At 54.4% G+C, this 24,491-nt stretch overlaps 1 protein-coding gene across 3 annotated transcripts; it reads right to left on the bottom strand.

The window, feature by feature from the left end:
- Window positions 1-5,487: 5,487 nt before the first annotated feature.
- TMEM98 (transmembrane protein 98) lies at window positions 5,488-24,034 on the bottom strand. Of its 3 annotated transcripts, none has more exons than XM_073326037.1 (7): window positions 23,778-24,034; window positions 17,017-17,222; window positions 15,248-15,379; window positions 11,279-11,312; window positions 10,452-10,567; window positions 9,410-9,469; window positions 5,488-5,934 (listed from the first exon to the last, which is right to left on the bottom strand). In XM_073326037.1, the coding sequence occupies exons 2-7, from the start codon at window positions 17,145-17,147 to the stop codon at window positions 5,724-5,726; spliced, it is 684 nt and encodes a 227-aa protein (XP_073182138.1). In that variant the 5' UTR covers window positions 17,148-17,222; window positions 23,778-24,034; the 3' UTR covers window positions 5,488-5,723. The 3 variants fall into 3 exon arrangements, with proteins under 3 accessions (XP_073182138.1, XP_073182139.1, XP_073182140.1); XM_073326038.1 differs by having other exon boundaries at window positions 23,847-24,034; XM_073326039.1 differs by lacking the exon at window positions 23,778-24,034 and adding an exon at window positions 21,853-21,992.
- Between the last annotated feature and the right edge of the window lie 457 nt (window positions 24,035-24,491).

Here is a 24,491-nt window from a genome sequence, read left to right as displayed (position 1 = left end):
TGAGGCTAGCGAAATCCGCCAGGAAATGCGGGACCCACGGAGGCAAGGACAGAGCTTTGTCACATCACTCAATACCTTCTTGCCGGACTCATCCCTATTTTGAACAAAACTAACACGCTGGTGACCTGCTCTGGTCTCCAGCTACGAGGGTGTCAGTTCTTAGCTAAAGCCTACAGCCTGGGCAAGAGCTGGTACCTGGCCTGCCAGCATCACGCCCCCAACGCTAAACTAGTGTATGAAGGGGTGTCACGGACGTTCTTGAATAAACCTCACCCTCCCCCATTCTCGATAAGGCAGCAGCCACTGCATTCTCCTTTCTCTTGATATGAATTACTTCCATGTCAAATCCCTGGAGGGCTACACATCAAGGAAGAACCCTTAGCTTGGGGCAGCCCTGTCAAAGGGGCATGACCACTTAGCACAGTGAATTGTTAATTACACAAAGAAGGTTTAAGTTGCATAACAGCCCAGACAATGGCCCAGCTCTCTGCCTCCATGACAGCCTAGTTTGGGTAATTACCCATTACCTAGCTACATAGGTAATGGGATGCCTCTTACCCCAACCCCATCCTGCAGCAGCACTGCACCTAGCCTAGCGTTAGCAGCGTCCATGTGAATCACAAAGGATTTGCTATCAGCAGGACTGCCCAAACCAGGCTCTGAATAAACCCAACCCACTGCCCACCCTGTGTCCTAGGCAGGACACCTCCGCAGCCCCCAGCTTGCACTTGGAGACCTTGCCAGTGAGGTTGGCTTCTCTCAGCCTTTGTAGCACAATTCCTACATGGTTCAAGTGGTCATGCTACTGAAAATAGCCCAGGCATCTATATGGGCTCTGGCAAATGTGTGTAACCCCTGCAGCACGTCCCTGACAAGCCCCTGAATATGTTAATCCAAAAGGCAGAACTGTAAACTCATACAATCCAGATTCCAATAGAAAAGCGGAGTTTTCCTGGGGCTTAGCGTCTAAGGGAATTTGCCAGTACCCACGAGTCAAATCCAGTGTGCTTATGACTTTTGCACCCCCCAATAGACCCAGTGAGTCCTCTATTGGGGGTGTGGGGTATGGGTCAGGCTGGGAAAGCATACAGCTTCCTGTAATCCACACAAAAGCTCATGGTTTTGTCCTTTGAGGTACCATTACAATCAGGGACACCCAGGGGCTATTTGATTTACTAGTTACTTTCATTTCAAGCAGGTTTCCACCTGCTCCTGGATTTGTTTCTGCATTTCCCTGTTAGCCTGGTACGCTCTGCTAGGAGGACGGCGAGGCCCGTGGGTTGCAATGGAGTGTACAGTCTTGTCAGTTAAACCTGGCTGGTTGGAAAATACCTGGTTGTGGCGCTTTAAACGAGCCTGCACTTCCTGCTTTGAGGTTGGATTGAAACCACCCCAAACTCAATGCTCTCCAGGGGGGTTGGGGGCTCTTCCCTGCTCTCCCTGAGCAGATCAATTAATGGGGCAGAGAACGTTCCCTCAACAGCACAACAAACCATATTCACTGCCATCACCCTTGTAATCTATCAACCTTCCTGCAATATCTCTGGGGTGAGGGGCCCTCCTCACACTGTGGGATCCCCCACGACACCTGCCCTGCAGCTCAGCTTCAGGAAAGCAGGGTGCAGGCGCTGGCATGATGCCACCATCCCTCTCCCCTTAGAATCATAGAATATCAGGGTTGGAAGGGACCTCAGGAGGTCATCTAGTCCAACCCCCTGCTCAAAGCAGGACCAATCCCCAATTAAATCATCCCAGCCAGGGCCTTCCCCTGCCAGCTCCCTGGTTCTGTGTTTCGCAGGAACATCCCTCTGGTAGCACAGTTCCCCCCCTTCCTCCCCCAACCCGGGCCTCTGTTCACTCTGCACTCGGAGCACCCCTAGGCTTCCCTTGGGTGTCTCTCAGCCAGACCCCGAGCCCCCCTGCCTAGCTGGCAGGATGGCGCTGTGCTGCCCTTCCCCTGCTGTCTCTGTGACAAACCCAACAGCGAGCGAGGAGGCCAGGCTGAGGGAGCACTGAGCAGCAGTGACAGAGGGGCTGCTGGGTATGTACAGCACCGAGCACCACAAGGCCCACTCCCGCCCAGCGGGCTCCCATACGAACAGCAATAGCAGTGGGGGCTGCAGCCACCAGGTCCTGCCCATGACTCCCTAGCGGGCAGCTGCTGTTTGCAATCCTTCCTCTTCCCATTCCACCCGTAAAGGCTCTGAGAGCCCCACGCTGCCTTCAGAAGCCCCAAAGGCCTGGCCAGGTTCATAGCCAGAGGTGTGGCCAGCAACTTCCAGTCCCCTCCCACTTGAACCCGAGACCTCTAGCATCAGAAGTTGGAGCCTCCAGGGTGCAGGGGAATATAGCGGGTTTGGGGCAATGAGCCAGTGCTGGTGACAGTGTATTTCTGCTGTCTCCTAGTGGACACAGCGGTGAAGAGACGCATGAGGGTTTCTTCAGCATGAGGCTGAATTCTCCCTGTGCCATGAGTGCTTTGGAAGGGAAGGAGCCGCAGACTCTGCTGAGGGAAGCTGTCAGAGCACCAGCTTTCATCATCGAATCATAGAATATCCGGGTTGGAAGGGACCTCAGGAGGTATCTAGTCCAACCCCCTGCTCAAAGCAGAACCAATCCCCAATTTTTGCCCCAGATCCCAAATGGCCCCCTCAAGGATTGAACCCACAACTCTGGGTTTAGCAGGCCAAAGCTCAAAGCACTGAGCTATCCCTCCCCCACCACTGATGCCTCATGGCACCGAGGTCCCTGGGCTGCAGCAAGTGGCACCTGGCAAATTCCCAGAGTGAGGTGGAAATCCACACTTCCCAAGATGAGAGGCAGGTGGCTGAAACATGGACCCCTCATGCCCCCCACCCCACAAGGGCTGGACCGAGGGCAGCGCTGTGGATGTGTACAACCGGTTTGCAGGCTGTATCCCCAGCGTGTTTGCATTTGTCACATGCAATCACAAACCCCAGTAGGGCCGGAGCCCTGGAACTCCAGCACGAGGCTCCATCACCTGGTCTAGAGCAGGGGCTCTCAAAGTGGGGGTCGGGACGCCTCAGGGGTCACGAGGTTATTACATGGGGGGGTGCGAGCTGTCAGCCTCCACCCCGAACCCCGCTTTGCATCCAGCATTTATAACGGTGCTAAATATATAAACAAGTGTTTTTAATTTATAAGGGGGAGTCGCACTCAGAGACTTGCTATGTGAAAGGAGTCACCAGGACAAAAGTGTGAGAACCACTGGTCTAGAGGAGCACATCTAGCCAGGGGCAGATTAAGACTTACTGGGGCTCTGGGCACAAAGAACATTCCCCCCACCCCCATTTTTAACATGGGCCTAGTAGCCTTGGGCAGGCGGCAGGGGCTGCGCTTTGCTGTGGGGAAGCTGATAAGGTGATCAGCTCCCCCCTGCTCGCACTGCCAGCCTCTTCATGGTGGGGGTCTGAGGTGGGCCTTAGCCCCCCTTGCCATGAGGTCCCACCCCCTGCTCCTCCTCTTCCCCCGAAGCCCCTCCTCCTGGCCAGGCCAGAGGTGGGCTGTGGTAGGAGCCGCCCAGGGGGGCCTGGGCTGCTGTGGGGAGCCCTGGATGCTCCAGCCGCCCTTGGGGCGGCTCTTACCACATCTTGGCTCCTGCCCGGCTTCTGGCCTCGCCAGAGGGCAGGGCCTAAGGGGAAGAGGAGGAGCCGGGCACAGTTCCGGCACTGGTGGGCTCCCCAATTCTGCAGAGGTTCCGGTGCTCCTGTGGGGGCCCCCAAATTGTCCAGGGCCACGTGGGCCTGTGCATTAATCTGCCACTGATCATAGCCAGCCTGCAGGGAGCCATTCACTCGTAAGGACATGCTGTGCTTTTCCCGGCCCTGGTTCATACATGGGGGGTCCCAGCCCTCCCGAGGGCTGGGGGTTGCTGTGACCCCGTTGCCCTCACACACACACGATGAGAGGTGTCTTCACTCCGGCCCTGAGAGATACAAACTTGGCCCTCAGTAACATTTTGAGTATTGCTTCCCCAAAGAGGTGTGGGGGGGAACGGGGCGGGCGGGCATGCATCAGCTGGGATAAAGCCAAAGCAGCTGAGATCAGCTGGGGCAGGAGCAGAACCCAAGTTAAAGCCCCAGTGATGGCCAGAAGCAGTTAGAAGAGGTGAAAAGAACAGGAGTGTTGAGGATACAGACTAACACGGCTGCTACTCTGAAACCTGTCATTATGGAAGAGGTGAGTTTGTCAAATACTTTCGGGGAGGCTGTATCTCTGAAGTCTGTTGCTCAAATAATCCCAAATTTGGACCACTTGCCCTGCGTTGCACCCCCATAGGGCACAGCTAATTTCAAGCTAATACGCACACAGAGTATTAATATAAAGTAAATATTAGTAAAGTAAAGTATTAATATAAAGAGTATAAATTTCAGAGCATCTAGAATTATCCACCTTTAAACAGAAAGTGACGCTCAACTGCAGAATACCGCCTGCCCCTTTGTCTGTGTCTGACTCGGGGTGGGTGAGGGGTGCAGATCCCTGCTCCACGCCCTCCTAGCCACGCTGTCACTGCTGTCCACTGCCGGACGCCTGGGAACACCCTGGCCTTAGCTGGACAGAAGGTGACTTCTGGGCAGGGTCTGGGTCTCTGCGCTTGTTGGCTTCCAGCCCTGGGCTGCTCGGCGCATCTCACGGCTTCCCTCTGCTGAGTGGAATTCACCAGTGCAGGGCAGCGCCCAGCGCCCACTTACGTCTCTTGTCTTTGTGTCTGTCTGTCTATGTCTGTGTGTCATGGCTAGCTATGTCTCTGTGTCTGACTGTGTCTGTCTATGTGTCTCTCTCAGCATCTGTCTGGTTTTGTCTCCGAAGACTCAATGATTTCAATAAGCATTTTCTTGTATTACATTACAGAACCCTGCTGCCCCTCCTCCCCCACGCTCTCCAAACTCCCAGACAAGCCAGCCGGTGAGCTTGTCCCAACGTGCTTTACCTTGGTCCCCAGGGAACGCTGCCCTGGGCTGATAAGAAGCTTCACCTTACCCAGAAGGCCAGTCTGTGCCTCTCAGGAGATGCAGCTTGTGAGAGGGATGGGCAGGGGCTGGGGCAGGGTTATGCCACCATTGCTCCTCCAGGACACGGTCTGGCTGGGGTACCCTACGGCGCCATTGAACAGCCTCCCATGGGCTGCTCCATTGCCCCAGAGTAGCAGGGGCCCAGAGCATTCTTGCTCCCTCCGCTAACACATCTCCTCCTGTCCCTGGTGGCCTTATGCTGGGGACTGCCTGGAGGAGGTGGTGCAGGGCTATTGTGCCAGCCCTACTCCTGGGGAACCCGCTGGTGCCAGGAAGGAGATCTTCCTTGGAAACCCCTTAAATCAGCTTTGCAGCAACTTCCTAGCAGCTGAGGCTCCGCAGAGCACTGCAGCAGCCCCAGGATGGGGGCCAGAGTTTACTGAGCTTCAGCCTGGGGTGTTTTTAGAAACAGGAGCAGCCTCTGGTATCGGTTTAAGAAACCCCTCCCACGGTCTGATTTCTCATGGGATTTTATTAATCAAAGCCCCGCTTCAACCAAACTACAAAGCAGCAGGGGACCGGCAGAAGCGCTTTGCCTTAGCTACCTCTGGTAACAGTTCAGTGTCAATATACTAATTGCTCTGCATGGCTCATGCAAATAATTGACCCCCTCAGCGCACCAAGCAGCGGCCTGGATGCCCTGAGAACATGGAGCGTCAGCCCTCACCGGGGCAGGCCGGGCCACCTCCGTCAGATGGCAGACTGCTCCTGCAGGAAGCTTTCTGCGCCCCCTACGATGCTTCTCTCGGGCTCGGTGGCCAGAGCAGCTTCGCGCAGCACCGTCATGTGCTCCTCCGCGGCAGACAGCGATTGGTCGATCCAGTCCATGCCACTGGTTAGGTGGCAGGCGTTCCTGGTCACCAGGACGAGGTGGCTGACAGACAGCAGCAGGGCTGTTGTCCTGCAAGGCAACCGGGATGCTGTTACAAGTCTTAGGGACAACAACACCAGGCCTCTGTACCACAGCGCCTGGGCAGGAGGTCTGGCTGCTGCACCCTCCCCTGGATGGGACGGGACATGCCAAAAAGGGGCTTTATCAACCAGTAGCTTTATTAATCTCTCAGCAGGAGGCAATGTGGCTGAGTGGATAGCTTAGTGGATTGGGGTGCGAGACCCAGGTTTCTAGGCCTGACTCTGCCACTGGCCTGTGGGTGACCATGGCCAAGTCACTGCCCTGCTCTGTGCCTCAGTTTCCCCCTTTGTACACTAGGGATACTTGTACGGATTTCCTTTGTAATGCACCCTGAGCGTGATGCAGGAGCCAAGCGGTGGTGTTATTATATAGAGGTATTAGGACTACTGCAGTAGTGGCCCAAGCCCCAGGCACCGCATAAACCCAGCAGTCCTGTGTTGGGACACAGAGGTCCGTGGTGTTCACTGTGGTGTAATAGCAGCTCCTGGCAGGCCTAGCAAACTCACTGCCCTAGTGCACCGCTTTCCTGGCACTTCTCCATTAGTGATGTCCCGGGAGTTCCTCGGTCAGAGTGGGTGTTAATCTTGGTGTACAATGGTTGCACAGGTGCAGTGTCGGGAGTGAGGTGTGGACACTGACATTATGCTTTAACATCTGTCACCTATCAAAGAGGAAGGCAGGTGTTTTCCAGACAGGAGGTCAGAGGCATATCTCTGTCTAATTCAGCATTGTGAGCTCGCACGAGGGAAGCCGCAGTTATAGATGAGGTGGACAGAGGAATGGGACATCAGCAGGGAAGAGCGCTCCAGGGAACAAGCAACAGGGGGGGTCTTACTGTCTCTGAGGACAAACAATGACCTCTGGGGATACAAGAAGAAGACAAAGAGACACTCCCAGGCAGGAACTGGACAGCCTGATTCCATTCATGAAAACAGGATGCTGGCCTGCCCTGGTGGGCAATGCCACAACGGACATTTGGGTGCAAGAAATGGCCTTAGCCAGAGCATAGCCTGGTAAGTTTAGGCTTTAGACGTTGCGTTCGGATTTGGTTTTCGAGGGAGCCTTTGGTTTCCAGTACCTTTGCTCACTAGCACTTGAAGCTCTCATCTCTGCTAATAAGCATGTTGTTGATTTCACTATAACAATACCCCAGTGCTGGGTGTTTTACAGGGCGCTGATCCTGACTTGAATCATTCACACTTTCATGCCCTGTTCCTGGGAGGCAGCAAACCTGCTATTCTTTGAGAGCTCAGTGGACAAGGGACTGGATACTACAGGGGACGCTACCAAGGGGCTCAGAGGGTGGGATGCACCTCTTGTTAACTGGCAAGGCAAAGTATGGGCTGGCACGGCCCTGGGGAGATGGTTTGGGGGGCCAACAGACTGGAAGTGTCAGGGAGTTGACACCCAGTTAAGCTCAAGTAATTTTTCCTCTCGCTGAAGGCAGGGGAGGAACAAGGTGACTCACAGTCCTGGGTACCCCGAGAACTGTCACATTTATGTTTCTACGTTAAGGCTGGGTTTGTGTTTTCACGTAACATTGGGACTGTTTGGCCAGCCCCGTGCAAACCGAGCCCTGTTCTCAGTGGGCCCCTGGGCACATCTGTCACGATTATTGTTCTTTAACCTCTTTGTTCTGGAGGCAGCAGAACCTAGCGTACCCTCCCCTAGTGCGCAGCAGAGAATCTGTGCGTACAGATGGAATTAGCGGGGAGAGATTTTCAATCAACTCTAAGAAAAGAAACGTCTGCAGCATCTCACCTTCTCCCACCTCTTTTGCTAATAAACGGCCCATCTGTGTCCTGCCCACTTTCCATGCAGTTAAGCTCGCTGCAGACGAGTGACAAATGCACCTAGGAGGGCACTAGTTGCAGTTAAGACAGGCCATTAATGCTGTTAATTTCTCTCTTTGCCATTAAACCATCCCTCCCAATGGTTGCTGTTTCCCACAAGTTACAATGGGCCAGGAGCTGCCCCATGGGCACAAAACTGCTCCTGCCCTCAGCAAAGATGGCCGCTATCTCACTCGTAAAGATGGCTGCCGCCGCTGGCTCTATACCCAGCATGCTCGGCCCAGCTCCTGACAATGGCCCAGAGGACAGCAGTTGTCTCTCGGCTGCAGATGGCCGTGCAGAGATGTGCCCGTCTGCCAGTGTAACCCACACCCAGGATGAGTGTGCGTTACACCAGGACGCTGCTTCCCTCCTGGAGGTGCCTGTACGGCCGCAGCCCTCTGTACACGTCAAGTGTCTCTTTGGATCCTTCCCCTTCTCTCCAGCCCAAGCTGACCACCTCGAGGTCATTAAATTACGACCCGCGGCCTGTGCCCACGCAGGGGGCTAGGGAGGTGAAAGGGACCCTGTATCCCACTGTGCGCTCCGCCTGCGTCACCAACATGCCGCAGAGTGCAGCCAAGATGGGCCTCGCGTGTGGGTGAGGGGCGGGCGGGGAGTGGCTGGAGCTGGAGGGGCTGGCCCCGGAAACATCTTCCTCGAGCGAGGGGGAGGCAAGGGCCAAGCTGCGACTCTCAGAGTGGGGCACTGATCGTGGGCTCGTGGCAACATGCCAGAGCCCTGCATGCAAGTGCGGCAGACCTTACTCATCTCCTGGGGCGTGAGCACCTTCCCACAGCCCACACTCTAATTCACTCCCACGACCCAGCTGCTCCTCGCTCTTGGGGGAAGTCTGGGAAAGGCCAGGATCGGGCCCCCGGGGTGGATGCAAACAGCATGTTTCCATAGCATTAGCTTCTCCTGGAGCGCTGGGAAGGAATGTGTGCGCCAGAGCAAGGTGCAAACTCCACCAGGGCAGCAACGTAGGAATACAAATAACCATACGGAGCTTGTCCACAACAGGGCGCGGGCACCTAACTGCCAGGGTAGGTGCCTAAGTCCCAGAATCAGGCCTAACTGGGATTCACGAGTCCCCCACTCAGCAGCTGTCAAACTCTGTAGGTGCCTAAACCCTCTGGGCACCACATTTTTGCAGTACCAGCTGTCTGGGTGCCCATGTTTCTGCCTGCGTGCGTACGCACTGCAGCCCCCACTCGGCATCCAGACGTCCCAGCGGGACGTGTGAACTGGAGGAAGGCAGGCGACCCTCCGCCTAACTCCCTGTGGGCCCCAAGCCGGCAGGCGTGCTCAGAGTGTGCCTTCTTGCTCGGGGCCCTAAAGAACTGATGTACAATGGCAGTGGGAGAGGAGCTGGCAGGAAGACCCCCCTCATCATTTCTAGCCAAGGGATTAGCCTGCTCCCCTGGGATGTGGGGGAAGACCCCAGTTCAAGTCCCGCTCGGCCTGCTGAGAAGGGATTTGAACAGGAATCAGCCACCCCCCAGGGAAGTATCCTCACCACTGGGCTATGGGGCATTCTTGTGGGGATGTGTCCCTTGACGCTGTTCTCCTGTGGCTAAAGAATGACACCCTAAGAGCCAGTGTCTTTGGGAACCTCGCTCAGAGCTTACCGTGCATCCAGAAGCTTGGGATCCAGAGGCGGGTACATTGACCTCACAACATCATCCACCCTAGGGGGAAGAGAGAGCAAGCATTGCTTGTTTCTCACTGTATTTTGCAAGGGCCCTGGTAGTGATTTGGCTTTTTCCCTCAGCGAGCACATTTTAGAGCCTGGCATCTCTCCCTCTGGCTGTGAACCCCTACAGTGCAGGAAGGCACCTAGAGTCAGCGTCGCAGGAGTTCCCACAAGGGGGGGAAGCTGATTTTCATAAGAGTCCAGCTCCCATTTGGCAGCTCAAGGGAGTAGTGCCCAGATCTGCAAAAGTGCCTCTTGCCCAGCGGCCCCCACTGAGATCAAAGGGTGGCCATTTCAAAAGTGTCTAAGTGATTTAGGAGCACAAGGCCCACTGGAGGCCAACGGGAGCTTGGCTTTTAGACTCATATGCCAATCCCCAGCAAAACCAGACACTTATTGAGGTGCCTAACTGGAGCAGAGCTCTTTTGAGAATCTGGCCCCAGTTGTGGGTGCTGAGCCCTGGGAAATCGGATCTTGAGCCCTGTCACAGATGGCACTGGCTTCCAGCTTCCTTTCTGGCTGAAACACAAAGTGTTGGTTTTGATCCTCAAAGTGACAAGTGACAGGAAGAGCCACACAGCATTGCCAAGTCTCATTGATAATTGGTGTTTTTCTTAAAGCCCCAGCTCCTGGAGTCCTGTGATTAGGTGAGACTCTCAGCTTGCATTTAAAAAAAAACCAAGGAAGGTTCTAGCCCCTGTGGCTGTGGAGAAAGGCTTGGGAATGGGACCTCAATGGCTCAAAGACCAAACAGCAAATCAAAAGCCATTTATTATTATTAAGATCTCATGAGATTTGAAACCTCACATGAGTTTTGAATGTTTGGGGTCAGCACTACTGTGAATTTGCCCATGCTGTCATTCAGGGGCTATTGCAAATGCTTGATGTTTCCAGGAGTTGCCTGCCCTTTGGAACTGCAGAGCAAGTTGAAGCTGTACGCCCCCAGCCGAAACAGACTGCCAATCCCCTCCACTTACCTGGGGCTGATCCGCTTTGCGACCACAATAATGTCACTCAGGCTCGCGGGGGATTTCATTCTGGCCCCAGAGCCCATTGTCATTGCAACGAGCTTCTCTGTCAAAGTGTGACAAATCTGTTGAGAGTGCGAGAAGTGATCAGCTTGGCTCATTAGAGGCCAGCGAGAGGGAAGGACTTGGCAGCCAAGTGGTTAGGGTGCTTCCCTGGGAGACACAGCTCTCAGGCCAATGACTATTTACAAATTTCATACGCCGCAGAATAACTTCAGCAGGAGAGCTGGTGGGACTCCCACCCCCGAACACCTCCTTGTGGGAGGGGAGACTTGGGTTTGAGTCCCTGCTCCCAACCAGGCAGAGTGGGGACTGCAACCTGGGTTTCCTACATCCCAGGGGAGCTAACCAGTGGGTATTTGGCATAAGGGCACAGTGACTACGCCGGGCTGAGCTGGCCCCAGGAGAGGGGTCTCAGCTGAGAATCCCAAGCAGAGAGATGGGTGCCCAAATCCCTTAGGGGGCAGGGCTTAGGCCCCATCTCTCCCCTCAGCATTTCCTGCTGGCTAGTGTAGGTGGCTCCCTGATCATCTCTCTGGCTTCTAAGAAGCCCATTCTAAGGTGCCCAGCTCTGCCCATGCATCGTACAGGGAGCCTGGGGGCCCGGGGCTGTGGATTCCTTAAGAGCTGCCACGCCGGAGTGTAAATCTCCTGTGTGGATCGAGCCCAAAGCCTCTCAGAGAATCCTCCAGACCCCTTGCTTATTTCCTGGCGCTGATTCCCTGCACAGCAGCATGGGTTAATACGTGGGGGAGGCAGTTCTGTGGGAGACTTACCTTGAGGATGGCGATGCAGTGAGAGACCAGGCCCCTGTGAAGAAAGAGAATGCCTTTGGTCAGGAAAGCTGTCTGTCTTGTTACCAGCTCTTCTTCTGTCCACCAGCCGAAACTTCATCAGCTAAGCATTTCCCATGGGCTCCACAGAGCAGACCTCACTCAGGTATCATCACAATGTTACTTCACAACCAAGCCCTTAGCGATCCGGCTGGAAGCAGGGTCCACTTGTCTAATAGGGTGGGAAAGCCTGGTCCTCACCTAAAACTGAGGTCAACCTGCCTACGTGGCTGAGCAATGTGAAAAATTCACCCCCTGAGAGACGCAGTTAAACCACACTAAGCCCAGTGTGGACACGGCTAAGTTGCCAGTGGAATTCTTCCACCTCCCAGGCCAGTGCCTCTCAAGAGGGTGGAAAACCCGCTTCTGTCGCTGTAGCACGTGTTGCTGCAGCGCGGGTCATGTAACCGCCTGCTGAGGGAGGAGGTGGGTTCTCCCTCACGTGACTCTTTCATAGACTCATAGAATATCAGGGTTGGAAGGGACCTCAGGAGGTCATCTAGTCCAACCCCCTGCTCAAAAGCAGGACCCATCCCCAATTAAATCATCCCAGCCAGGGCTTTGTCAAGCCTGACCTTAAAAACTTCTAAGGAAGGAGATTCCACCACCTCCCTAGGTAACGCATTCCAGTGTTTCACCACCCTCCTAGTGAAAAAGTTTTTCCTAATATCCAACCTAAACCGCCCCCACTGCAACTTGAGACCATTACTCCTTGTCCTATCCTCTTCCACCACTGAGAATAGTCTAGAACCATCCTCTCTGGAACTACCTCTCAGGTAGTTGAAAGCAGCTATCAAATCCCCCCTCATTCTTCTCTTCTGCAGACTAAACAATCCCAGTTTCCTCAGCCTCTCCTCATAACTCATGTGTTCCAGACCCCTAATCATTTTTGTTGCCCTTCGCTGGACTCTCTCCAATTTATCCACATCCTTCTTGTAGTGTGGGGCCCAAAACTGGACACAGTACTCCAGATGAGGCCTCACCAATGTCGAATAGAGGGGGACGATCACGTCCCTCGATCTGCTCGCTATGCCCCTACTTATACATCCCAAAATGCCATTGGCCTTCTTGGCAACAAGGGCACACTGCTGACTCATATCCAGCTTCTCGTCCACTGTCACCCCTAGGTCCTTTTCCGCAGAACTGCTGCCTAGCCATTTGGTCCCTAGTCTGTAGCTGTGCAGTGGGTTCTTCCGTCCTAAGTGTAGGACCCTGCACTTATCCTTATTGAACCTCATCAGATTTCTTTGGGCCCAATCCTCCAATTTGTCTAGGTCCCTCTGTATCCTATCCCTGCCCTCCAGCATATCTACCACTCCTCCCAGTTTAGTATCATCCGCAAATTTGCTGAGAGTGCAATCCACACCATCCTCCAGATCATTTATGAAGATATTGAACAAAACCGGCCCCAGGACCAACCCCTGGGGCACTCCACTTGACACCGGCTGCCAACTAGACATGGAGCCATTGATCGCTACCCGTTGAGCCCGACAATCTAGCCAACTTTCTACCCACCTTATAGTGTATTCATCCAGCCCATATTTCCTTAACTTGCTGACAAGAATACTGTGGGAGACCGTGTCAAAAGCTTTGCTAAAGTCAAGATACAATACATCCACTGCTTTCCCTTCATCCACAGAACCAGTAATCTCATCATAGAAGGCGATTAGATTAGTCAGGCATGACCTTCCCTTGGTGAATCCATGCTGACTGTTCCTGATCACTTTCCTCTCATGTAAGTGCTTCAGGATTGATTCTTTGAGGACCTGCTCCATGATTTTTCCGGGGACTGAAGTGAGGCTGACTGGCCTGTAGTTCCCAGGATCCTCCTTCTTCCCTTTCACCCAAGGCTGGAGCTCTCTTCCCAGCAGAGGTGTTCTGAGCGTGCGGCTAATGTCACCGAGGGCCTTCGGATGCTGCTCTGCTCAGCACCGGAGCATCGGCTGGAGGTGCCCTGCCACCCAGCGGAATCCGCAGCCCCAAGCTAGGTGCCCATAGGCCCCATACAATGCAAAGGGAAGGCTCAGCACCTAAGACTGGGATTCTCAGTGGCCAGCCAGCAGAGCAGGGAGTGGATGCAGAGGACAGGTGCAGGGCTTAGGGCCCAGATCCACCAGCTTACTTGGGCACCCCGGTCCCTATAGTTCTGGGCTGTAGGTATCTGCCTGACAGGCCAGAGGGAGATGCCTCCCTTCCCTCGGGATTCACAGCGTGGACCCTGGCTGTCCTGGAGTGGGTGCCCGAGCCAGACCAGCCCTTTCTTATGCTAAACCAGAGAGAGCGAGAGACTCCGCCTGGCTACAGCCAGCAGCCCAGGATCAGTGCATTCCCCTGAGGTGTGCAGACCCGCTTCCAGCCCCTGCTCTGCCTGGGGACAGGGACTTGCTTTCAGCCCTGCCACGTTTCAGGGGAGTGCCCTGACCACCAGGCTATTGCACATGCTGGGTGAGGTTCTCTCAGTCTCTCCCATTGGAGCCCTTCCATTTTGAACACCTAACTCAATGTATCACGAGGGAGGGAGCACGCCCTGGACTCTCTCGCCTGGTCCAAGGGCACAGACTGGGCGAGTGCCAGAGTTCAGATCCCTGTTACCTGACAGGCCGAGCCAGAGTGCAAACATGGGTCTCCCACTCCCCTGTGAGCACCCCACCCTCGGGGCTGTGTGTTCCCGCCACAAGCATCCTCCTCCCCTCCATTACTTCCTAGCAGTCTGCGTGGGGGTCGGCGTGCTCCCCGCACACCTGCTGCATGGGCACCTCTCACGGTCTGAGACTCACGCTGAGGCTTAGGCATGGGGCACGTGTCGGTCGGGGGGGACAACGTCAGGACACAGGCAGCTGAGTGCATAGCTGGAGCCATGCCAGCCTAACCCCCTAGCTCCCGTCGCTCAGGGAGGTGGATGGAAAACCCCCTTCCAGAGCTGCAGGCTGCATCTGCACTACAGGGTTATGCTGGTGGAGCTATGGCACCGGGCTCTGCTGCTACGGCCCCGTCATGGAGACATCGCCTGAGACTCCTGTAGGGATCAAGGTACCTCCAGGGCGAGGCAGCAGCTGAGCAGCGTGTCTGAGCGTCAGCAGTGCCCAGATGTTGGATGGAGATGCTTAAAGAGACAGATCAGAGCCTAAGTCCCTTGGTGAGTCTCACACCTAACACAGGAACCACTGGGTTGGATGGTCTGGTGGCCCCTTCTGGCCTTAACCTCAACCTCTATGATCCTCTGTGCTAGGCAGGACCCTGGACTAGAGGAGGGTCCTTTCTGGCCTTCAAGTTTCTGAATCTTTACTAGCTTGTTAACCCCCCACCTCTAGGGTCTGTGTTTCGAAGAAGAATCACACCCACACCAAGGAAAATTCCTCACACCAAACCCCACCAACCACCCTGACAAGAAACGGCTCAGAGCACTTGGAAGCAAGCCAGAGATTCCAGACCTGGCTTCCATTTTTGCACCTGGGCACAAACATTGTGGCCAGGGCTTTGTACCCCAAGTATTTGGAGTTGCAAATTAGGGCCCTGAACACACCTGGGTTTGCACAACTGCACTCATGGCTCAACAGATATGCAGGCTCTGCCTTTAGGCAATGGGGCCCTGAATGATTGTGCTTTGTATTAGAGCAGCGCCTGGGGACCGGGCTTTGCCCCAAGGAGTTTACAATCTACTCAGCCAGAGGGGGATGGGGACGCCAGGAGAGCTGGGGCTAGAATCTGGGTCTCCTGATACCTAGGCCAAGGCTGCTCCACTAGACCATCCTGCTGCCTGCAGTAAGTGATTTTGCTCTTGATAAAAGCATGCTCCCAAGGCAGGCTTTGGCCCAGGCAGCAGGCGACCATCCTGGAGCCAAGGCAGGTAACCAGGCAGAGCTCGGGAGCCCGTTCTAAAGATCACCCAAGAGGCAGCTTTGAAATTCTTACGAAGCATCTTCAATCCAGTCCTCATTCTCTAGAATGGCCTCGATGTGGGGGTTTGTTATCACGACGTCGTCCAGCTCCAGCTCCGAGGGCTCCGACTGCGTCTCCATCGCCCCAATAAGGTCGACGATCGGTCTGGAACAAACAGGAATGGGTCATTCAGCACCTGGCACAGGGGGGCAGTCGTGATGGCAATAACTAAGGGGCACGTTTTCTAAGCACCCAAGGGCCAGATTTACAAAGGACTTTAGGCACGTAGGGGCAGCGCCCAAACAGGTTGGTGCCCAAGCCCCATGGATTTCAGTACAAGTTAGCACCTAACTTGCCTAGGTGCTTTTGACAATCCTGCCCAGCTCCTAGTTCCAGCTTTGGGCACCCGACCATCTTTGTAAGTCTGGCCCAAAGTGATCGAAGAGCCTGAGGGGACAATATCCAAGAATGCCTAACGCCCAGAGCCTCAAAGACATTTAGGTGCCTAACTCCCTTTGTCAATGGCAGAGTTTGAGCTGTTAGAGCCCTCTACTTTCAGCTGCATCTGGCCAAGATTTTACAAAGTGACCTGTGATTTTGGGGGCCCAACTTGAGACTGCCCCATGGGTCCTGCTTTTCAGAAGGTGGGCACGCAGCATGCTGCCTGGGTGTAAATGATGTCCCAAGGTGCTGGGCTCTGGCGGGTGTGGCCCTTCGGGTTCTGCAAGAAATTCTCTCTTGGAAACGTTAGAAACACTATTACTGACCCACCTGGATTTTCTGTTCTGTTACCCTAGGGATAACCGCCACCTGGGACACTCAGAACCGACTGAGCGTCCCTGAGTCTGCACAGGCTGAGCTGACAGAGCGGGACGGGGTCAGTGGTCAGTTCAGATTCCTGCCCCAACGTATGCTCAATGCCAGTGACAGCCTGTTGTTCTCATCGTGCGCAGACTCGTCCACTGGGGAATAGTCTCCTTGCCACGTACAAATGTTAGTCGAGTCTAGTCTAGTCTCTGTAGGTTCCTCACCACCCCAGTATCTGAGTACCTTCCGGTCATGCACAAAGTGACGGGACTGCACATCTGTCTCCTGTGCTTTGTTCTCTCTCTCCTCCTCCACCTGCCGGGCGGGGAGCAGAAATGCAAAGAAACCATCTATGCTGGTTTTCAAAGGAGCGTAAGGGAGACGGGCACTCTGTTCTGATTGATTTTCAATGGGATCTGAGTTTCTAACTCCTTAGGCCTGTCCGACCCCCAGGTTTATATAACGCTGGCAGTTCGGGGGAGCGGATCGCTGGCCCAAGGCAATTCACCCCACTGGCCTGGATGTGGTTACACTGGGATAACGGTGCCTTGTATCTATTCCCCTTCCCACTTCGTAAAGCACTTTGATCTCCGTGCAACCACATCCGCACCCCGGGGTGCACTGCCTTAGGCCAGCAGTGCAGTCAAAGCCATACAGTTTTCTAATGAGGACAAGGCTTTTCTCTGCCGTCACGCTCTCTGCCTTAGTTCTCTGGCCATTTCTGTGTCCGTCGTCAGACACCAGATCACTCCCCCCGGCCCCGGCACACTGCTGCCGGCAGAGGCACTCGCTGCTGCGGCTGCCAAGCTGGGCAGACAGCCTGACCTGGCAGTGGAAGGTTCTGCAGGGCACCTCTGGTGCACGGAGCGCTGGCTCGTCCGTACCAGCAGCTGTGAGATCTGCAGGCTCTCGGCCCTTCTTTCCGCTTTTCCAACATTCTTTTCGCTTCCTCCCTATTAATTTGGTGCGAGTGGAGGAGGGGGCTGGACACTTACTTGGTATCGTAATGGTTCAGGAGATCCTTGGGCCGGCAGTAGCGCTGCCTGCAAACCACCACAAGCGCCACGAAGGACGCCAGGAAGATAGTAGCGAGCACGCTGATGGCAACTATCACCACGGTTTCCATTGCTGACAAGCTGCTCTCCTGGGCGCAGTCAGAGGTGCAGTTCCATCCCGTAAGGCACCTCCAGAAACGCTTGATCTGGAACAAAGCAGCACGGAGTGAGCGCCCAGAGAGCAAGCGTCATGACCCACCGCTGCTCCGATGATCTGGAAACCTCTAAAGAAGCAAATGTCTCCGTAGAGAGACGGCTGGCCAGGGAAACATGGGGAAACATTTCACAACCCTTTTTGAGACTTTCCCCCCATTGTTTCCAATTTCAGAATAGAACACTCCAAACTCCTTACGACTCGATAGGATCCGTCTATAGCGGGCCAAAGAATGAATGGGGCAGGGGAGAGAGGGATTCTCACCCACATTTTCCCTTTATTTTTCAATTGTTCAAAATTCCAAACTTCATAGAAATGTCAAAATTGGAAACATTTCTGGTAGCTCTAATGCGTCAGGTCAAGCTACACAGCGAGAAGAGAGCAGCTGGCCAGGAACTGACCAGTGGGACTGTATGACGCAGTGGCCTGTGGTGTGAGGCTGGGCTCAGTGGCCCAGGGGGTTCATTCCAGTTCTATGTCTTATGTTCTCAATTTCATGCTTCAGGGCTTCAGCCCATCACCTGCTGGGGTCAGGAGGGAAATTTTTTTCCCCTGATGCAGTCTGGGCTATTTTTTCTTCCTTCCTCTGAAGCATCAGAGATGGATGCTGCTGGAGACGGGTTCTGAGATGGTACAGAGAATCCTCTCTCTCAGATGCCTGGCTGGTGTGTCTTGCTCACATGCTCAGGGTCTAATTGATCATCTTCTTCAGACTCGGGAAGAATTTTCCCCCAGATCAGATTGACCTGAGGGAAGGGAGGGATTCACCTTCCTCTGCAGTGTGGGGCATGGTTCACCTGCTCGGATCATCTGTTCACACCCCACTAATCAATTCCCTGCCACTGCAGAGGCCTTGGCATGCTGGCACCTCGGTGTCCCCGTTCTCTGCCTGTGGCACACTGCAGTTCACTCTCTGGAGGGCTGTAATGCTTTCGTCTAATCCATAGCACTGGACTCAGTGCAGAGGCAACTGGGTGGGGTTTGGTGACCGGTGCTGATAGGGGCTCAGACTGGAGGCTCTGATGGCCCCTTCTGGCCTTAAACTCTACGATCAACTGGGTCAGACCTGGTGACCTGTGAGCTCTGATCAGGGCCAGAGTGACTGGCGCCCACCCTCGCGCTGAACACCAAGCACGGCAGCTAACCAAGTAACCCACAAGCATGGTTATTGCTTATTCTATGAAGGCACCTGCAGACCTCACCCAAGCGCAGGGACCCATTGTGGAGGTGCCAACACCCCCGGAGACAGCCCCTGCCCCAGAGAACTGACAATTGAAAGGGCAGGGACTTGCCCGAGGTCACCGGCAGAGCACAAATAGAAGCCAGGTTCCCTGACTCCCACGGCAGGGCCCTACCCTCTAGACCACACTGCCGGCCACAGACACAAGGTCTGTAAAGGTGAAGCTCAGGTTACGGCACCTCCCGGTGACCTGGCTAAACGCTGCCTCGCAGGAGCATTCGTTTCAAACCACTTAGTTAGGACAGGGTCAGGTCTTCCCCAGCCAGTCACAGAGACGCCCCGCTCCGAGAGTAACCAGCGCAATTGTCACGGCACCAGCAGAGCGCCAGGGCAGAGTTCCCAAAGCCCTGTACCCTGGCATTGAGCCAGCTCGGCTGAAGCAGCCCTGTGTGTGCAGTCGGGCACCTCAGGCCTGGTCTCTGCCTCACACGTTTCCCCAGCGTGACTGTTATGGTTCGGACAGCACCCAGGAGCAGCTCAGGGCCTGGCTGTGCCAGGCGCTGTACACAAGGTGGGCTCTGCCCCGCGGGGCTGCCAATCTCAGTATGAGACACAAAGCAACAGAGGGAGACAGACAGACAAGGGGGCACAGGGGAACAATGAGGCAGTCCTGGTCAGCAGGCCGGGCAGTGGTCCCAGAGCACCGTCAGCCTAGTGCAGGTCAAGTCTTTTGCAGGCATCATGGCAAAGGACAGTTTTGAGGAGGGCCTGACCAACGGGGCGGCTTTGCAGGCACTCGGGGGGGCCCTCCCAAGCACAAGGAGCAGCAGGAGTGATGGAGGCTGGGCTCCTGGGCCGCTCAGAGGCGAGGGTTGCCATTGTGATAGCGAACGAGAGATGCTAGGTATAGTGGGGACTGGGGACTTGAATGAAGGCAAGCGGCTTATGCTGGATGCGACTGGGAAGGAGATGCGATCAGAGCAATAGGCTGGAGAAATGAACTCTGCAACAGCTTTCTGAACGGACATGAGCGGGGCAGGACGGCACGCGCCAAGGCCAGCCAAGAAGATGTTGTGGTGAGCAGGACGCCATAGGATGGGAGCCTGGACCAGCGCTCCAGCTCTGGGGATAGGGAAGGCCGGAGCTGAGAAATGTTCTGCAGAAAGAGCCAGTAAGATTTAGACAGACCGATGTGAGGACCTAGAGAGAGAAAGGGCTGAATCAAGGGACGCCCAGTTTCCAGGCCTGAGTGACGGGCAGGATCGTGTTGCTGTCTTCTGTGATGGGGAAAGGAGGTAACGGGGAAAAACTGAGGGGAGCTGAGTTTAGCCATGTTGAGCTTGGGCTGATGTCTAGTCATTCACTAGACGCCGTCAGAGAGACAGTTTGGGCTGGGGACAGGGCTGGAGCAGAGAGGTAGATCTGGGAATCAGTCACCAGCCCCAAGGTAGTTGCTGAATTTGTTTGCGGGGGTGACTGCCCACAGATAAAATGCGTGACCAAGGACAGAGCCCTGTGGAAACCCACAGAATCTGGAGAGGCGATGAGGAGGATCCACCGAAGGAAAAATGGAAGGAGCAATTAGAGAGGTATGAAGAGAACGAGGAGAGGACAGAGCCCTGGCAGCTAAGGGAGGACAAGATTTCATGGTTGATGGTGTCAAAGGCAGCTGATGAGGATGGAGCACAGGCTTTGAGCTTTGCCTTGGAAGAGGTAATTAAAGACGTTGGCATAACAGTTTCAGTGGCATGCAAGGGCAGGCCCTAGGTTGAAGAGGGTCTTTGATGGGACTGGAGGAGGAACTCCAGACAGCAATTCAATGAGCGTAGAGATGGAAGGTAGGTAGAGAGCAAACGGGGTCCAGTGTGGGTTCTCTGAAGGTGGGAGAGACTAGAGCATGCTTGTATTGTGACGGAACGAGCCAGAGGAGAGAGAAAGGCTCCGGAGACAAGGCCAGAGGTGGTGATGTTGCTGGACCCCTGGCCAGCTCTCACTCATGATCACCTGTCTGCCAAGGCCATATGATGTTGTTTGCACTTGGCCAGTGCCAGCCTAACGAATTGCCAGCCGGCTGCGGGCAGCAGTCACGCTGGTGCTGTGAGGAGACTCCTGGCACTGCAAAACCCATTCTGTTTGCTGGGTGACTCGGCCAAAACTTGTTGCTTTTTAAAATCTCATGATTTTTAAGCCAGTCTTGTAACTTTTGGGGCCTGACACATGATTTCTGAACACTTGCGGGGCTGCCTTCGTCACCCCAGTCCCTCTCCCTCACTGGTCCTGGCTGGCCCCCCAACCCCGCTCTGTTTCCTCTGTCTGCTTCTGCCCTCAGTCCAAGTTCGGCTCCATGTCACTCTGTCTGTGGCCCTGCCCCAGATATTTGAAACTCCCAGAGCAATTGCAAGGGGGCTTCTTTTTATTGGTTGATTTGTTTTCAGCTTCTTTTCCAAAAATCTTAGTTTAGAATCTGCTAAGCTGCAGAAAATTGCCCCGGGTCTTTGTCAGGGGAAGATCCTGGAATCCTTAACCCAGGTAAATCAGGATTGTATTATTATTGTATCTTTATTGTCTCTGTCTGGCATCCCTCAGACTTCCCACTGTTGTTTGCCCAGCGCTGGGCCTGCTTCACAGGGACACAGGAGCAGCCAGACCCTGGGACAGGCCCACCCAGCACTGGCCCGTGGAAGTACCCCAAGCACATAGAGCCCATCAGTGTCTGGACCTGGCTTGGGCCCAAATAGCACAGGTCCCCGACCCCGTGAGCACACGCTTCATGGGAATCCCTGAGCACCCCGGCTGGCGGGGAGGGGATGTGCACTGTTCTTTGAGAGGTATAGAAAGACGCTGGGGCACCAGGGAGCTGGGAGGGGGAGTGCAGCATGGGGAAGAGTCCTGTTCACTATTCAAACAGAGTTCCTTGTTGTGTGTTAGAAAAGACATTTACACAGGGGCCCAGACAGCCAAGGGATCCAGGAGCGCCCATACTCACTCCCGGTCCAGACCACACAGAGATCTCGTAGCCCAGACCCCACCCAGGCCTGGCCCAGATGGCCCAGGGACTGCGGGATACCCAGGCTCAGCCCAGATGGCCCAGAAACCGTGGGAAACCCAGGCCTAGCCCAGGAGCGCCAGGTGCAAAGTGCCGTGGGTTCCCGCCAAGCTGCACAGAGAGTGACAAGTCCCAGCCCTGCTGGCATAGGGACCCACGAAAGGGGTAGGGAGCTCGGCCAGCTGCCGAGCTGAGCTTGGGCAATCTGGTTTGCAAGCCCAGAGCCCTTGAGCAGAGCAGGTTATTGCTGCTCTCGCAGGGCCGGTGCCTGCCCTTGGGGTCTCTGCCCTGGGGAACCTGGGCAGACAGGGATGTGGGGAGCAAGGAGGGTCATGGGGTGAGCTCAGAAGGACGGTCCGATCCTATAAACTGGAGTAAAGCTCCAAGTTTTCCTACCTGACTGCCGAGGAGCACAGCCAGCCAGCCGCGAGCACTTCCGCAGGGCCGGGAAATGGAGCAAACACCCGCAGCTCGGCCTGACCTTTACCCCAGTGATTAATATCCCAGCTGCTGCAAACCCAGCGGGGATGGTGCTGCCTGGCTGGGAGGCCTGGGGCGGCAGGGGCGCGCCTCCGCCAGCCTGTCACCCGCACTGCAGCGAATGGGGGGAGGGACTGCTCAGAGAGCAGCCCCAGGCCTATTGCTACATTGGCCCCCCCACCTGCTCCCTTTGGCCTGTCCCTGGCAGGGCCCACAGCCCTAGTTCTTCCCTTTGGGGAGCTCACCACTTGCTTTCTCCTGCCAAGCGCCAATTCTGAACTGAACCCCTGGGCTCCTGCTGTGCTCACAAGCGCCATGGGATGACACCTGATTCCTTGTTTTTTTAAAGCTAGCTCAGTGTTAAAGGCATGGGAGTCAATGGGGCTATTCAGGACAGAAAGTTAAGACAGTGAGCTCACAGTTAAAGGCTGCATTGTAAGGTCTGCACAGAAAGTCGCTTACCTGCACTTGCGGGCAGTGTGGTCCAGGGCTTTCAGAAATCTGAGTTCTAACCTGGCTCCTTCAGTGAGCTGCTTAAGTTAGTCACTTCACCCTTCTATGCCTCAGTTTCCCCTCCCATGCTTTGTGGATTTAGCTTGTAATACTGTCCCGCACTGTCTCTTGCTCTGTGTTTGTTCAGCACCGAGTGCAGTGGGGCTCTGGGCTCAGCTGAGATTTCGGTCTTTAACATCTGATGTCCTCCCTGCTTAAATATGTAACGGTCACTTTTGACCATGTCATCTTCTGCCTGGCATTACATAGCGCGATTTGCCATATTCTACTGCCCAGCACTGGGCGCTCATCTCATAGGAACTATAACAACAGTGTGGTAAAAGAGAGTACAGTTAGGGTCCCCTGCCTGGGGCTGGACCTCACCCCACTTCCCGGCTTTGGGGTGAATGCAATCTCCCTCTTACTGTTGCAAGTTTTTTCTGGTCTAGTTTCACTGTTGTAATATTCCCATTTAGATGGTGGAACCATGTGTCTGGCCTGGTGGCCCGGATAAATGGCTGCAGAGAGTAATTCAGGTTCACGATGCACATTTCAGTCCCACCCTGCAAACACAATGGGGCTACTCATGAGAATGAAATCACTACTGATTTTCCCAGGGTTGGGCCTACCTCTAAGAAATTCCAAACAGAATTCTATCTACAGACTGCAGATAAACCCCCGAGACCAGCCGTCATTTTCGTGTTTTACTGTAGCTGATCTCCAAGCTCTAAACATACTGGACCAGATCCTCAGCTGGTGGAAACTAATGTGCGTCCACAATGCAACTGTCCTGATTTACACTGAGAACCTGGCCCACAAACATTTCTCTCCCAGTGTATTGTGAAAGGGATGTCTCACATATTAACTCCATATTCTGCCTTCGGCTCATTTTAAGTTTATTTTAGAGAGCACCCTCCTCCCCCGCAACAAAAATTGATTGTCACTATCATCAGCAAAAGCCTTCCTATAAAGTCATGCTAGAGACCCGACGAGAAAGGAAAGAACAGCCTGGCCTTTCGAGTGAATTTATAACTTATTGCAAAGGAATTTCGATTTCATGATGGCTTCTCTAACTCCCAGGAGGGAAAAGAGCAATCGACAAAGTGCAGCCTCCCCCAGGAATGTCTGAATTCTTTAATAGGATTAATGCTACAGTTTGAATGTCTTTTCTGCTACCAAACTGCTCACAGAGTGAAAACAAAGCAGTGCTCAGGATTAGCCATTTACTTGCTGAATAGTTTGCTTTAAAGGACTAAAGCTAAGTTGCATGAAAGTTCCTTAAAATGTGTTTTCTCATTAGCAAGCCCAGCTCAAACACAGCCCGGGAAAGAACAATGCAGATCACATACCAAACTGATCCTTCCCCTTTGGAAGCAAGGCTGCCGGCTGCCCTCAGTCCTGGATCACTGTGCAGTTACCTGGAAATATTTTGTGTCAGACAAAAGGGTCCAACTTGCCAGCGCTGGTTAAACAATTTGCTTTCCCTTCAACCAAGATGGACTCTCTTCCAACTACTTAAATGTGGAGACGTGCCCACTCCGTTATCCGCACCGTGTGCTCTGGCTTGGGTGCATTCCTGGCTGGTGTGCTTGTGTGTGCTAGGAGTAAAACTGAACAGACTCGAACCTGACAGGGTAGTGACTCAACTGGGGGCTGAGAGCTCTCTGCTGGTCAGCTGCTCTCACACTGCACAGGCATTCCGGGACCCCTCTCAGAAGACACAAAGAACCACAACAACTGAGCAGATGCTTCATGGCTAGCTAGCAGGAAACTCCTAATCCAAACACTAAATGTCACCTTCGAATCTCTGTATTGAATTACCTCCCTGTCTGCCCCATACACATCTGTCCGTCCGGCTGGCCCCAATCACCAAGGGAGCTGAGAACCTCAATCAAGGTTTTCTCGTCACACACCCCTGTGAGCTAGGGCAGGGCTGTGCTCCCTATTGTACCGCTGGGGAACTGAGACCCGGAGAGACCAAGGGCACACAGGTTTCAGAGTAACAGCCGTGTTAGTCTCTATTTGCAAAAAGAAAAGGAGTACTTGTGGCACCTTAGAGACTA

Source organism: Lepidochelys kempii, chromosome 27, assembly GCF_965140265.1.
Source record: "Lepidochelys kempii isolate rLepKem1 chromosome 27, rLepKem1.hap2, whole genome shotgun sequence".
Classification (NCBI taxonomy): domain Eukaryota; kingdom Metazoa; phylum Chordata; order Testudines; family Cheloniidae; genus Lepidochelys; species Lepidochelys kempii.
This window is presented reverse-complemented; position numbering and strand designations above follow the sequence as displayed.